This window comes from Trachurus japonicus, chromosome 17 (genome assembly GCF_045865225.1).
Source record: "Trachurus japonicus isolate A0001 chromosome 17, Traja_1.0".
In the NCBI taxonomy this organism is placed as follows: Eukaryota; Metazoa; Chordata; class Actinopteri; order Carangiformes; family Carangidae; genus Trachurus; species Trachurus japonicus.
Window position 1 is genome coordinate 2,086,231 of NC_140923.1, and position 15,760 is coordinate 2,101,990.

Here is a 15,760-nt window from a genome sequence, read left to right on the forward strand (position 1 = left end):
CCATAATAGCCCTGCCCAGAGATTTACAACATACAGTGTTGTGAACAGACCCAAAGAAACGGCCTATTTTCACGGCCTAAAAGAGGTTTTACCTGAAAAAAAAAATACACAGTTCCATTGTTCGCTATAATATAATTTTTTCCAGCCCTTCAAAGTGCAGGAAAAACACAGTTTTTATTTGGACCTAACCAACTGCTGATCGGCGGGCGCTAACCCTGGGCGGAGGGATACGTGAGTTGGTTAGGTCCAAATAAAAACTGTGTTTTTCCTGCACTTTGAAGGGCTGGAAAAAATTATATTATAGTGAACAATGGAACTGTGTATTTTTTTTCAGGTAAAACCTCTTTTAGGCCGTGAAAATAGGCCGTTTCTTTGGGTCTGTTCACAACACTGTATGTTGTAAATCTCTGGGCAGGGCTATTATGGGCTGGCGTTGCTAACGGGAGAAGTGCAGAGAGTCTTCTACTGCAATTAAAGTACTTAGGGGCTATTTGGAGATCATACAACCCCACTTTAAAAAAAATGATACTATCCCTTTAACCCTTTGTGTGCCATAATCATTTGACTAAACACTATGGACCGCGGACACAGCGGCTGAATGTTGGTAGGGACGTGTCCCTAGCGTCCTACACACTTCACCATCAGCTGGGGCTCCGCTTCAACGCTTTCTTCATCTTCGTCTTCTCTTCCTGAATTGTATTTCTTTTGCTGAAACCTTCAAAACAATAAATGACATTTATCCTCGCCGTGAATTCCTAATAAGACTTGAATTTAATTTGGCCTGTAATGTAATGAATGTACTTTATGTAAAACAAAAGTATAGAAACACTTGAACATTTAATATTCTCTTGCAATCTTTCTGATTTGGTTTTGGAAGGACTTCAAAAAAAATGGATAACCAATAATAATGTAGATGTGCCAAACCCTGACTTACAATAATGTGAGATTTGGTTTCATAATGGAGGACAAAAAAAATTGAATACAACATAAATAACTTGGTTATACTCCGTAAATACTTACATCAAACAGAAACATCGACTCTTAATGATGCTGGACGTTCACAACATTTTTTATTAAAAAACAACAACACACACACGTGTAACCAGGGCCGTTGCTATGAATTCTGGGCCCCCTTAAAGAATACTAAAGTGGGCCCCTCCCCCTAACTTTTCCTTTTTTTTTCTTAGACTACGTATGTATTATGGTTTTTTATTTAGCCTTCTTTGTTTTGATGCTAATGCAGCATTACACTGCAAAAACTCAAGTATCTTAGCAAGAATATTTGTCTTATTTCTAGTCAAAATGTCATTTCTAGTCAAAACAAATCTCATTCTACTTAAAATAAGACTCATCATATAAGACTCATCATATTAAAAGTAGCTTGTTTTTAGACACTTTTTACTTCTTTCAAGCAGATTTTCACTTGGAATAAGTAGAAAACATCTGATAGTGGAGCAAGTTTTTCTTCCTTATTACAAGCACAAAAAACTTACTTTCACTGGCAGATTTTTCTATTTATTGTGAATTTAAGTGAAAATGATCTAAAAAAAAGTTAATTTTTAGGTGATGAGTCTTATTTTAAGTGGAAAGAGATTAGTTTTGACTAGAAATGAGACATTTGGACAAGAAATAAGACAAATGTTCTTGGAAAGATGTAGAGTTTTTACAGTGTACTATGAGTATCATCATCATCATCGTCATGGAAGAATGAAAACAAACTGCAGCAGATAATAAATACTTTTTATTGATCAGTTGAACAGGAGTTGATTGACGGCTGAACGGAGCTAAGGCACATGAAGCTGTGAGGTCATTGGTCAGGTGGTTGCCTGGTTACCTGCTTCCTTTGACACGTTGGTTGGTTTAAAAACACCCGAGCAGGTGAGACACATAAAAAAAAACACACAACGACTCCAAACGTCCAATCAGGAGGCAGCTCACCTGCTGGGTCACCGGTCTGAGGTCAGAGGTCAAAGCAGGAGGAGGAGGCGGAGTCAGAGGTCAGAGGTCACAGGTCATCAGCTCTTGGCCTGTTTCCTCCTCTGAACCAGTTTGGCCAACGTCTTGTAGCGGATCATACACTCCTCCTGAAACACACACCAAACACTGATCAATAACTGACCAATAACTGACCAATAACTGACCAATCAAGGTTTTAGTCTACTTGCCAGCCCATAGAGCCCCATTGTGAACCCGGAAATATTGAGTACCCCAAAGTTTTATGTTAGAAATATATAGTATGGGTCCCCAGTATTCAGAAACTGCCGGATGCTAACTTATATATATTGGGCAATTAGCATAACTGACATAATTAGCATAAATTAGCATAATTTCCTATAGAGGGATTATCAGCCTACGTCACTGACGTTCTACTGCGCATGGCGCCTGCAGAAAGAGAGCAGCAAGAGCCGTGATCAGGTCTTTTTGTGCTGTTAGTTGCACTAATTGTTTTGATAAAAATAACAAAACGCGCAAAATTTACAGAATAGCGTCAACTCGCACCCCTTTCAAGGCAAACGAGAGAGAAAATAGTACATTGGCTATTAATTTCGAGCAATATAACGTGTTAGATACGTTGGTTTGAATGTTGATAAAGCTAAATGCTCACAGGCACAGCTGGAGAACTACAGCGAATGAGTTGTGAAATGTTTACTACGACAGTGACTGAAGACGAGGTCACATACTAATGGAAAGCAAGATGAGATTAATTAACGTTAAGCTATATTGTTTTACATTACCGGTACATACTCAGCCATGCACGTAACGTTATATTTACGTTATGCAGTTGTTCCAGACTTTAGACAGGTCCGTCCTCTTCCCTCTCTGACCAGGCAGCAGCTCAGTCCTCACAGACACTGAGTTTTGTAATCGTGAGTATTTTCCTGAACATTATTGTCTGTTAAATAACTGTAGGTAACGTTAGGGATGCACAGTGACAGTGTTGTTTTTACTGCTGACCGACCGACACCGTGCTGTGAGTGTCTGTGTCTTGTCCCGTGGCTGAGTTTCCGTTGCCGCGGTACAAACTCGATCCTCCGTCCTGACGTTTTTTTTTTTTCCTGCCGTTATAAAACTATAAAACCGCCTATGTATAAAACACACACTACATCAGTAGGTGATAAACTGTTGTAGTACGCTGACAACATCGCTAGCTAACACCGCTTTGACTACACTAGATCCATGGAGGTAACCATGACAACCGGTTCTTTCTGCAGTCAGGTTGCGCACGCATCCTGATTTGTTGGTAAACAGATAATCCCTCTATATGGGCAATATTTCAACTAAATTGACTTGGCTGATCTGGGCAATATTGGAGTGGTTTTAGGGGTTATTGATGATGCTGAATCCATTTCTGACATTTTCAAAATCCAAAATGGCTGTCTAAACCGGAAGTGACCAGATTTTAACCGCCAGTGGGCCGATTTTGATGGATTTCAAAATCTGGTCACTTCCGGTTTAGACAGCCATTTTGAATTTTGAAAATGTCAGAAATGGATTCAGCATCATCAATAACCCCTAAAACCACACTAATATTGCCCAGATCAGCCAAGCAGTTGTTGAAATATTGCCCATAGCAATTATGCTAATGTATGCTAATTATGTCAATTATGCTAATTGTTCACTATATACAGGTTAGCATCCGGCAGTTTCTGAATACTGGGGACCCATACTATATATTTCTAACATAAAACTTTGGGGTACTCAACATTTCTCCTTCAACCATGCAGGGAAAAGGGGAATGATAGGAATGGTTTTTCTAATTTATTGAGAAACAATGCCCAGGTCAGCAATGCAATGACAACAAACATGTGGTTCATTTGTCCCCTCAAGTCACATAAACCAACACAGTGTGGACACACACAACTCCGGTGACATGTAGAAAAGCGAAAAAAGTGTTTCCATTACACTTTTGTATCGATACGTCTCAAAAACCACCTCATGAGAGCGTAAAAACTTTTTTGCGATATTTGAGAGTTTTTTCGAAATGTAGGTGTTTCCATTACCAGTTTTTAATTTCGATATTTAGATTTTGCGCATTTCAAGGTAGTGACGTAGACTGATGATCCCTCGATACGATTAGAAAAACTACACGTGTCATCATGTCTAAGGTCACTGTCACCATGGTGACCGCTCTCACCTTGGTTTTCCCAGGAACCACCTTGGCGATCCGGTCCCAGCGCTCCGCGGTTCCTCGGGGAAACTGTGTGAGAGCGAGTTCCAGCAGTTTCTGTTGGTTCTGAGTCCAGGCGGCGGTGGTAACGGCCTCCTGAGGCTCCTCCTCCTCCTCCTCTTCCTCCTCTTCCTCCGCCGCCGCCGCCGCCGGGTCGAAGTCTCTCTGCCGGCGGCCTCGGACCTTCGGCTCCTCCCCTCTGGCTGCAGACGACTTCCTGTTCCTCCGGCGGACGCCCAGCGGAGCCTCTTCCTCCTCCTCCTCCTCCTCCTCACAGGCCCCGCCCCCCCCCACCACCACCACGCGCTCCGTCAGCACGCCGCCGTCAGCAACAGGAAGTGACCTCACGGGAAGCGGCGCGCCCTTCAGGTCCGACAGCTTCACCAGACCTGCAGCAGGATTACATAAAGCTATGAAGGAGTGGAATGCCCTTTACTTCTGAATTATGGTCTAGACCGAATCTCCTTGTTGTTTACATTCTACTTCCGGGTAGAAAACCAGCACGTAATGTGAATGAGATCAATAGTAACGAACGAGAGTTTAGCTATATATCATATTTTTCACGCCCTATCACCGTTTAGACAAATCTGAAATGATTGAAGAAACATTACTATTTCTGTGTGTGTGTTTTTGTGTTGCTATGTGTTGTATTTATTCAGTTTGGGGGAATCACAGTGTCTAGAAAGCATCAGTGGCTCAGCTGACAGGGACAGCTAACGGTAGCTAAGCTAACGGTAGCTAAGCTAACGGTAGCTAAGCTAACAGCAGGACGTCAGCTGTTAAAACCCTCCCGTTGTGGGACACGACATGAAACTACTCCAGTTAGCTCAGTCATGTTGGAACTCAGATATCCGCTGGAGAAAATATTTTTTCATGGAGCGTTTATTGAGTCACTGAGTTATTAAAGTTAAACAGGTAGCTAACCGTTAGCCCGGCTAATCTATGATAACCATGACTAATTACAAAAATGTGCACACAGAAATAGTAATGTTTGTCCAATCATTGGTTTTATAAACTTTATAAACATCAGATTAGTCTAAACGGTGATATAGTAACATGAAAAATTAGATAAATATAGTGAAACTCTCGTCCGTCACTATTGTTCTCATGCTGGTTTTCTACCCGGAAGTAGTTGTAAACAACAAGGAGATTCGTTCTATACAACAAAGAAACATGGTTAGTTTTAAAATGAAACTAAGAGATTATTATTTTGATTGCAATCTTGACCATTAGTAGCCTATATCTGTAAATTGGGTCCTGGTATCCTTGTTGTGTAGTGATTCAATGTAGGAGCGGGTAACATATGTTAAGTGTTTGTCTTGGATGTTTTGTTTTGTGTGTGTATGTATTGAGTATGTGTTTTCTGTATGTATTTTAGTTTTAATGTATTAATGTGTTGTGTGTTAATGGTTTGGGACCAGAACTACGGCCGCAGCAGCAGAACCTGGAGGACTCACCTGGACCCGGAGTGTGGCTCACGTTGTCCTTCACCTGCTTCACCTTCGCCGTCACCTGTCGGACAAACACAACCGGTCGGTTCTGGTTCTGACCACAACACACCAGCTCAGCTTAGGACTAGGCCTTTGACATTTGCCCAAAAAAATCATATTTGAACTTCGTTTGTTTATTAATATTAAAGCGACCAGATTGTCCGACGGTGCGGGTTAGGGTTAGGGGGGGTGCGATCGGACCGTATAAGTTTCGCTTTCACTGCTTTCATGCATGCGCGCTTCTCTCTCTGTCTGTGTGTGTGTGTGTGTGTGTGTGTGTGTGTGTGTGTGTGTGTGACTATGAGCTTCATCCTGTGTCAGTCTGATTTAGCTGTGTCTGTGTTTATAAACATTTAAACGAGCGGCAGGTGGATTGTTTATGAAGTTAACGAGCTCTGGCCTGAGAATCAGACATTACCATGGCAACTCGAGGTGGTTACCACGGCGATAGGGGCCCCCCAGGCTGAGACAGACAGAAACGTGGAGAAAAAGAGCGATTTTCTGCCTCTGCACCGGTCTCACATTTAGGCTTAGCATGACAAAACGGTAACTCCTATCAGAACAAAACACAGATCAACGTTTCTCTAAGGACTTACTGAAAAATGTGGTACGATTTGGTGTTTCTACGGTAAATATTTTGGAGAGGATGGCAGTTTTAAAACATCAGGCCGTTCTGCTTCTCTCAGGGTCTCTGGGTCTCTCACCTCGGATACGGAGCGTCCCAGCTCGTGAGCGATCTTCTCCCAGCGGCCCGGAGCTCCTCCTGGGAATTTCCCCATCAGCCGGCTGAGGAGGCTGAGCTCGTCCTCGGTCCAGTCGGCCTGCACACACAGAACCACAACCTCAGAACACCAAAACCTGCTCAGGAACCAGGAAGAGGAACCAAGACCAGGAAGAGGAAGTACCTTGCGGCGTTGCGGGCCCGGCCGGCGGTCCTGCAGCCAGCTGTCCATCTGGTCCTCGATGTCCTCGATGGACGCCGTCTGGTCGTAGCTCTGCTGCTGCTTCACCGGCTCAGACGGAGGCTCGTACACCGGGAACTCCACCTTCGGCTTCTTCAGCTTCGGCCTCTTCTCTCCTGGGGGGGAATCGACCAATAATCATTAGTATTGATCATCGATCATCGATCATTAGTAATGATGATGGATCAGTATGGATTGATTGATTGATTACTGGTGGTCACAGTGTCCTGCTGAGCTTCTTCTTCTCTCTGCTGCTGCTTCATCTGCTGGTAGTCCTCATAGTACTGCTTCACCTCCTGCAACACAGAGACCACGTCTGAGACTGGACCAGGACCAGGACCAGGACCTGGACCTGGACCAGGACCAGGACCTGGACCTGGACCAGGACCTGGACCAGGACCAGGAACCAGGACCAGGACCAGGACCAGGACTCAGTTGACACTAGGGCTGGAACAATTCTCAAAATCCACAGATTTGGATCGGTAGTTGTGTCGAATCCCAAATATCAGATATAACGACATGTTCCTCTGGACCTCCTGACTGTGCGTTCACACCTAAAGCTTCCGAAGCGTCAAAAACTCTTGAGGGTTACTTAGCGTCAGACAAGACAGCTTCCTTTGGTCGCTCGTCACGTGACTGACGTCAAAGTTCGATCGCGCTGGTCATTGGGGAGTCGAAATACAAAAAAAAGGAGCCGACGGACATCTCTATTCTGACAGGTTTGGAAGCTTTGGACGCTTTGGACGCTTTGGAAGCTTTGGAAGCTTTGGACGATTTGGAAGCTTTGGACGATTTGGAAGCTTTGGACGATTTGGACGATTTGGACGATTTGGAAGCTTTGGAAGCTTTGGAAGCTTTGGAAGCTTTGGACGCTTTGGACGCTTTGGAAGCTTTGGACGCTTTAGAAGCTTTGGACGATTTGGACGATTTGGACGATTTGGAAGCTTTGGACGCTTTGGAAGCTTTGGACGATTTGGACGATTTGGAAGCTTTGGACGCTTTGGACACTTTGGAAGCTTTGGACAATTTGGAAGCTTTGGACGCTTTGGACGCTTTGGAAGCTTTGGACGCTTTGGACACTTTGGAAGCTTTGGACAATTTGGACGATTTGGAAGCTTTGGACGCTTTGGAAGCTTTGGACGCTTTGGAAGCTTTGGACGCTTTGGACGATTTGGAAGCTTTGGAAGCTTTGGACGATTTGGAAGCTTTGGAAGCTTTGGACGATTTGGAAGCTTTGGACGATTTGGACGATTTGGAAGCTTTGGACGATTTGGAAGCTTTGGAAGCTTTGGACGATTTGGAAGCTTTGGACGATTTGGACGATTTGGAAGCTTTGGACGATTTGGAAGCTTTGGACGATTTGGACGATTTGGAAGCTTTGGACGATTTGGAAGCTTTGGAAGCTTTGGACGATTTGGACGCTTTGGACGCTTTGGACGCTTTGGACGCTTTGGACGCTTTGGACACTTTGGAAGCTTTGGACAATTTGGAAGCTTTGGACGATTTGGAAGCTTTGGACGCTTTGGAAGATTTGGACGATTTGGACGATTTGGAAGCTTTGGACAATTTGGACGATTTGGAAGCTTTGGACGATTTGGAAGCTTTGGACGATTTGGAAGCTTTGGACGATTTGGAAGCTTTGGACGATTTGGACGATTTGGAAGCTTTGGACGATTTGGAAGCTTTGGAAGCTTTGGACGATTTGGACGCTTTGGACGCTTTGGACGCTTTGGACGCTTTGGACACTTTGGAAGCTTTGGACAATTTGGAAGCTTTGGACGATTTGGAAGCTTTGGACGCTTTGGAAGATTTGGACGATTTGGACGATTTGGAAGCTTTGGACAATTTGGACGATTTGGAAGCTTTGGACGATTTGGAAGCTTTGGAAGCTTTGGACGCTTTGGAAGCTTTGGAAGCTTTGGAAGCTTTGGACGATTTGGAAGCTTTGGACGCTTTGGAAGCTTTGGACGCTTTGGACGCTTTGGACGCTTTGGAAGCTTTGGACGATTTGGAAGCTTTGGACGCTTTGGAAGCTTTGGACGATTTGGAAGCTTTGGACGATTTGGAAGCTTTGGACGATTTGGAAGCTTTGGAAGCTTTGGAAGCTTTGGAAGCTTTGGAAGCTTTGGAAGCTTTGGACGATTTGGAAGCTTTGGACGCTTTGGAAGCTTTGGAAGCTTTGGACGATTTGGAAGCTTTGGACGATTTGGACGATTTGGAAGCTTTGGACGATTTGGACGATTTGGAAGCTTTGGACGATTTGGACGATTTGGAAGCTTTGGACGATTTGGAAGCTTTGGAAGCTTTGGACGATTTGGAAGCTTTGGAAGCTTCGGACGATTTGGAAGCTTTGGACGATTTGGAAGCTTTGGAAGCTTTGGATGATTTGGAAGCTTTGGACGCTTTGGAAGCTTTGGACGATTTGGAAGCTTTGGACGATTTGGAAGCTTTGGAAGCTTTGGAAGCTTTGGAAGCTTTGGATGATTTGGAAGCTTTGGACGATTTGGAAGCTTTGGACGATTTGGAAGCTTTGGACGATTTGGAAGCTTTGGAAGCTTTGGAAGCTTTGGACGCTTTGGACGATTTGGAAGCTTTGGACGATTTGGAAGCTTTGGAAGCTTTGGACGATTTGGAAGCTTTGGACGATTTGGAAGCTTTGGACGATTTGGAAGCTTCGGACGACTTGGAAGCTTTGGACGATTTGGAAGCTTTGGAAGCTTTTGGTGTGAACGCAGTTAGACCCTGGACCTCCTCTGGACCTCCTCTGGACCTCCTACCTGGATGGTGTGAGGGAGGTTCTTGACCGACAGGTAAATCCAGATGCTGAGCTTCAGAGGGAGGATGTCCTGCCAGTGGGGTCGGTCCTGAACCCTGGAGCAGACAAGTGAGGATGATGTCAGTGGCGTGAGGATGATGTCACAGCGTGGTGATGATGTCACAGCGTGAGGATGATGTCAGAGCGTACCTGTCGGGCTGGTCCGGGCCGATGCACCGCAGCTCCTCCGCTGGTCTGACGCTCACCTTCTTCTTCTTCTCCTTCTTCTTCTTACTCAGCAGCTCGTCCTGGAAACAAGGAGGAAGGAGGACTCGGTCACATGACATGCTCTGCTCTGATTGGCCGCCTCACGCTGATGATACGACTGTCATTGGGAAAATAAATTGAAAAAAATACACAGTTCCATTGTTCACTATAATATAATTTTTTCCAGCCCTTCAAAGTGCAGGAAAAACACAGTTTTTATTTGGACCTATGGAACTGTGTATTTTTTTTCAGGTAAAACCTCTTTTAGGCCGTGAAAATAGGCCGTTTCTTTGGGTTTGTTCACAACACTGTATGTTGTAAATCTCTGGGCAGGGCTATTATGGGCTGGCGTTGCTAACGGGAGGAGTGCAGAGACTCTTCTACTGCAATTAAAGTACTTAGGGGCTATTTGGAGATCATACAACCACACTTTAAAAAAAATGATACTATCCCTTTAACCTACCTTCTTATGTCTCATGTAATTTACTGTGTTTTTCTTCTTTTATATGTATGTTTTTATAGTCCTGTCCTCTTGCAAGTGCTTTCCAATGCAGATTTTCTGCAAATGGCAGATAAATGACTCTGATTGGCTGTCTGTGTGCCAGCTCTGCTCTGATTGGCTCCCTCGCTCTCACCAGCTGCTTCTCCAGGTAGATGGACCAGATGACGGCGTAGTGTCCCACGGTGAGGATGAGGAAGAGCAGCAGGCCCAGCTCCGTGTTGCTCATCTTCCTCACGCGCCGGTAGTAGAACACCGGCTGCCGCCAATCAGGAAGCCCGTTCTCCAGGATGTCATCGTACCTGCGCACACACACACACACAGTCTTTAGTGGCGCTGCCTCGCTGTGATTGGCTGAGCTGTGAACAGGTGAGACTCACTTGCGTCGTCTCTCCTCGTCCTTCAGAACTTCATAAATGGCCACGAGCTGCAAACAGAGAGAGAAGATGAAAGATGATTGGTCGACAGTGTGAGTCTCTGATTGGTCGACAGTGTGTGTGTCTGATTGGTGGACAGTGTGTGTGTGTGTCTGCTTGTCTCTGATTGGTCGACAGTGTGTGAGTCTGATTGGTCGACAGTGTGTGAGTCTCTGATTGGTCGACAGTGTGTGAGTCTGATTGGTCGACAGTGTGTGAGTCTCTGATTGGTGGACAGTGTGTGTGAGTCTCTGATTGGTCGACAGTGTGAGTCTCTGATTGGTCGACAGTGTGAGGCTCTGATTGGTCGACAGTGTGAGTCTCTGATTGGTCGACAGTGTGTGTGTCTGATTGGTCGACAGTGTGTGTGTCTCTGATTGGTGGACAGTGTGTGAGTCTCTGATTGGTGGACAGTGTGTGAGTCTCTGATTGGTGGACAGTGTGTGTGTCTGCTTGTCTCTGATTGGTGGACAGTGTGTGAGTCTCTGATTGGTGGACAGTGTGTGTGAGTCTCTGATTGGTCGACAGTGTGAGTCTCTGATTGGTCGACAGTGTGAGGCTCTGATTGGTCGACAGTGTGAGGCTCTGATTGGTCGACAGTGTGTGAGTCTCTGATTGGTCGACAGTGTGTGAGTCTCTGATTGGTCGACAGTGTGTGAGTCTCTGATTGGTCGACAGTGTGTGTGTCTGATTGGTCGACAGTGTGTGTGTCTGATTGGTCGACAGTGTGTGGCTCTGATTGGTCGACAGTGTGTGTCTCTGATTGGTCGACAGTGTGAGTCTCTGATTGGTCGACAGTGTGAGTCTCTGATTGGTCGACAGTGTGAGGCTCTGATTGGTCGACAGTGTGAGTCTCTGATTGGTCGACAGTGTGTGTGTCTGATTGGTCGACAGTGTGTGTGTCTCTGATTGGTGGACAGTGTGTGAGTCTCTGATTGGTGGACAGTGTGTGAGTCTCTGATTGGTGGACAGTGTGTGTGTCTGCTTGTCTCTGATTGGTGGACAGTGTGTGAGTCTCTGATTGGTGGACAGTGTGTGTGAGTCTCTGATTGGTCGACAGTGTGAGTCTCTGATTGGTCGACAGTGTGAGGCTCTGATTGGTCGACAGTGTGAGGCTCTGATTGGTCGACAGTGTGTGAGTCTCTGATTGGTCGACAGTGTGTGAGTCTCTGATTGGTCGACAGTGTGTGAGTCTCTGATTGGTCGACAGTGTGTGTGTCTGATTGGTCGACAGTGTGTGTGTCTGATTGGTCGACAGTGTGTGGCTCTGATTGGTCGACAGTGTGTGTCTCTGATTGGTCGACAGTGTGAGTCTCTGATTGGTCGACAGTGTGTGAGTCTCTGATTGGTCGACAGTGTGTGAGTCTCTGATTGGTCGACAGTGTGAGTCTCTGATTGGTCGACAGTGTGTGTCTCTCTGATTGGTCAACAGTGTGAGTCTCTGATTGGTCAACAGTGTGTGTCTGATTGGTCGACAGTGTGTGAGTCTCTGATTGGTCGACAGTGTGAGTCTCTGATTGGTCAACAGTGTGAGTCTCTGATTGGTCGACAGTGTGTGTCTGATTGGTCGACAGTGTGTGAGTCTCTGATTGGTCGACAGTGTGAGTCTCTGATTGGTCGACAGTGTGAGTCTCACCTGTCTGAACTGCGTCTCGGCGTCGGGGTTCTTGTTCTTGTCGGGGTGCAGGATGAGCGACAGGCGGCGATACGCCTTCTTGATCTCAGCTGCTGAGGCATCCTGAGGGTCAGAGGTCAGGGGTCAGGGGTCAGGGGTCAGTACAATTGGTGGAATTGTACGTTTACGTTTCCATGGTTTTCAGTCGTTGTCATAGTTGCGGTAAACGCATGGATGTATTAACGCTGGCTGTTAACAAGATGTCAGTCTGTGTGATATCCACTGTTAACTCTTTGACTGCCAGCCATTCTCACAGCAGCTTCCTCCAGCTTGCCAGGCATTTTCCAGCTTTTTGACTGATTTCCGTAGACCCACCATAATATTATGTACTGTTACTACATACACATTCAACCCATCAAAGGAAAGAAGAGGGTCTCTAGTTTCCAGCAAAAAAACCTGTTTGTTTCTATCTTGTTCCAGTCTTGTGAAATTGACGGTTGAATATAGGTTAGTTTAGCCCAAAATGCCATTTTGGCACCAAAATCTTGAGAAAAAGAGGTTTTTGTGTCGGCTGTCATTTTCAGGTGAACCAGTACAATTGGCTCCTTTATATTTTGCTTTAGTGACGCCTCAACATCTGTACAGTTGTTCTCTTGTAAACAACAACTAAATCAACACTGACAAATGACTTTTGATGACAAAAGACAAAATATTTAGCTACTGACACACACTACTGCAGCCTTTTTTCTTTCTTTTCTTTGAGTTACAACTTTTTCTTTCCTTTTTTTTAGTGTGTGTGCGTACGTGACGTGTGCGTGTGCATACGTGTGTGCATACGTGTGTGTGTGTGTGTGTGTGTGTGTGTGTGTGCGTGCGTGTGTGTCTGTGTGTGTGTGTGTGTGCGCGCGCGCGCGCGCGCGGATCAGTTCGACAGGTTTTTGTAGCCGAAACACGGCGCTTTAGATCAGATCCAGCTTCCTCTGGTCAGCAGGCAGCGGTCTCACTCACTCTCTCTGTCTCACACGCACATCTACACACACACAGCCGACAGCTCTGGCTGACGCCCCCTGAACTCAGCCACAGACATGTGCGCTCACAACAGAGTACAGACACTCCCACCATCTTTAGCTCTCCTCGTCATGTTCGCCGGCGCCGTCCGTTCCTCATCCACACTACTATAGATCGCGGGGTTTTCAAGCTGCTATCCGAGTGATTTCTCGCAAAATCTGGCGACTTTCCAAACGCTCTTGACGACTAACGACGAGCGATCGACGGGGTTGTTGTTACTAACGTTTATGCTTTGTATCACGGAGCTGCACAGAGCTTCGACGAGCTGCCGAGCCGCCATGAGCCCCGCCGCCGCCCCCTAAGCTCTCACCGGCGGCCAGAGTGTCACGGAGCAGCGCCGCTGCAGTCAGACACCCGCTCCGCTCCGTGAGGGGGGGGGAATACGCTATATTTTTTACATCTCTCAATCCAAATGTGTTTTTCTGCACTTTATTTTGATGATACAAGTCTGATCTTCACAGAGGAGTAGGGCAAGACATTCAGCATGGCGTTGCCATTAAAAAAACGCTAAGACGAGTTATCTCGTCTTTGGCAGTCAAAGAGTTAAAAGCTGCTGTGAGGATCCATGCGTTTTACAGATTTTCATTGGGGAAAAAGAAAGAAATCCATGCATTTACCGCGACTACCGAAACCATGGAAACGTAAACATAAAATTCCACCGGAAGAGCAAAACCGGCAAAACAGGCTACGTTTTTGACGTTGGGAAAAAGGTGGGTTAACAAGTCGTGGTCGATAGAAAAGTCGACAGGAAGTCGACAGGTTTCATTCATTCATGTTTTGACAGACGATACAAACAGTGATGGTGATGAGCAGCAGCTGGACCAATCAGGTGGCCGAGCACAGGTAGAACAAGACAACATGGCCGACGTCTGGGCCGCCGGGAGTAAAATAAAAGAAGGAAATGTGAAGGAGAACTACGTCATGTTACATCACTCTGATGGAACTGAGATACAGATACAGAACTGAGTCTGGGAATATTCTCATCTGTCCAGGTCGTCGTTGTCTCAAGGAGTTTTAAATGTAAAACAACTCCAAGATGCTGATGCTGCATGACCTGATGAAGGTGAAACGTCTTCTAGACTAGGCCGGTGCAGATTCTCATTTGTCCAGGTCATAGTATCTCAAAGGAGGTTAAATGTAAAGCAACTGGACTTGGTTATTTGTCTAGAAGACGTTTCACCTTCATCAGGTCATGTTCATCTGACCAGGCTGGGACTGGTCCAACTATCTGGTCTGGAGACCCAGGTTAACCTCTTCCTGGACTAGAACCAAGTCCAGATGCTTCACATTTACATTTACATCCCCTTGAGACACACAGAACTGGAACTAAACACAGACACCTGGACCAGGACCAGGACTAGAGACCAGGACCTGAACTGGTCTCTAGTCTCTGGTCTTGGACCTGGACCTGGACCAGGGCCAGGGCCAGGACCAGGACCAGGACCAGGACCTGAACCAGGTCTAGAGTCCTGGTCCTGGTCTCTAGACCTGGTTCTGGACCAGGACCAGGACCAGGTCCAAGACCAGAGACCTGGACCTGGTCCTGGTCCTGGTCTAGAGGGACCAGGACCAGGACCAGGACCAGGTCCAGGTCTAGACTGTTGGACCGGGTCTCCAGCTGTGACGTCACGGAGCAGTGCTGCTACGACAGATGACGTCACTGCGACCACTGGTGACACGTCACACACAAACAGCTGTTAGCATCGTAGCTAGCTGCATCCGCCTGGCTGGCTGTGCGCGCGCGTTGAGCCGCGTCGCCATGGAGACGGCTAGCCGCTAGCCTTGCGCCGCTAGCCGCCAGAGGTTTCTATCTATGGCGGCTAGCGGCGCTCCAAACCTACAGATGTACAGACTAACAGACTGTTACAGACCTGGTCCAGGGCCAGGAAGCGGTAGAAGGTCTCGGGGATCTCCTCCACCAGGTCCAGCAGCTCCAGGTCCTGGTCCCAGGCCTCCAGCCGCCCCACGGAGACCAGCAGCAGCAGCACCGGGACCAGGACCCGGACCCCCCCCCACCGACACACACCGCCCCCCATCACCGGACTAACGCTCACACACACCGGACTGGGACTAGACTCTCGGTCCGGGGACCAGCAGCTCTCAGACCTGGACCAGGAAGTCCTGGCCAGACACTTCCGGGTCAGCAGACTGTCACAATAAAAGCCGCTGCGCTGCAGACTGTCACAATAAAAGCTGCTCCGCTGCAGCGCCGCCTACAGGACCAGCAGGGAATGACTGGGAATGACCGTGACTGCTCTGCTGGGAAACAGCTGGATGAGCAGCACTTTTTTTTACTTTTTACCAGAGATGGGACCAGGTCACACATGTGCAAGTCTCAAGTAAGTCCCAAGTCATTTTTCTTTGGGCAAGTCAAGTCCAGGTCAAGTCACCTTATTATTGCAATTTCACCCACAGAATCTGATCTAAATAAAGTGAAGACAATATATTAGAATAGAAAATCTATTATGTCTTATCATGTCTTCATGCATTAATGAGCCTCTTCATACCTGATCTGATCAC

The 15,760-nt window shown here is 46.5% G+C and overlaps 1 protein-coding gene across 5 annotated transcripts; it reads right to left on the bottom strand.

Moving 5' to 3' along the window:
• Positions 1 to 1,728: 1,728 nt before the first annotated feature.
• Positions 1,729 to 15,330, bottom strand: dnajc1 (DnaJ (Hsp40) homolog, subfamily C, member 1). 5 transcript variants are annotated; one of them, XM_085804676.1, is made up of 13 exons: positions 15,112 to 15,330; positions 12,194 to 12,295; positions 10,522 to 10,568; positions 10,278 to 10,443; positions 9,586 to 9,683; positions 9,398 to 9,491; positions 6,832 to 6,916; positions 6,564 to 6,736; positions 6,363 to 6,479; positions 5,626 to 5,680; positions 4,136 to 4,557; positions 2,013 to 2,084; positions 1,729 to 1,934 (listed from the first exon to the last, which is right to left on the bottom strand). In XM_085804676.1, the coding sequence occupies exons 1-12, from the start codon at positions 15,274 to 15,276 to the stop codon at positions 2,016 to 2,018; spliced, it is 1,593 nt and encodes a 530-aa protein (XP_085660802.1). In that variant the 5' UTR covers positions 15,277 to 15,330; the 3' UTR covers positions 1,729 to 1,934; positions 2,013 to 2,015. The 5 variants fall into 5 exon arrangements, with proteins under 5 accessions (XP_085660802.1, XP_085660803.1, XP_085660801.1 ...); XM_085804677.1 differs by having other exon boundaries at positions 1,729 to 2,084; positions 6,835 to 6,916; XM_085804675.1 differs by having other exon boundaries at positions 1,729 to 2,084.
• Positions 15,331 to 15,760: the final 430 nt, after the last annotated feature.

What these genes read in the sequence shown, in the direction of transcription:
- dnajc1 (XM_085804676.1), bottom strand. Translation starts at nt 15,276, where the DNA reads ATGGGGGGCGGTGTGTGTCGGTGGGGGGGGGTCCGGGTCCTGGTCCCG. An exon ending in GCTTCCTGGCCCTGGACCAG is followed by an intron (nt 12,296 to 15,111) that starts GTCTGTAACAGT and finishes TCTGACCCTCAG; the next exon opens with GATGCCTCAGCAGCTGAGAT. An exon ending in CCGAGACGCAGTTCAGACAG is followed by an intron (nt 10,569 to 12,193) that starts GTGAGACTCACA and finishes CTCTGTTTGCAG; the next exon opens with CTCGTGGCCATTTATGAAGT.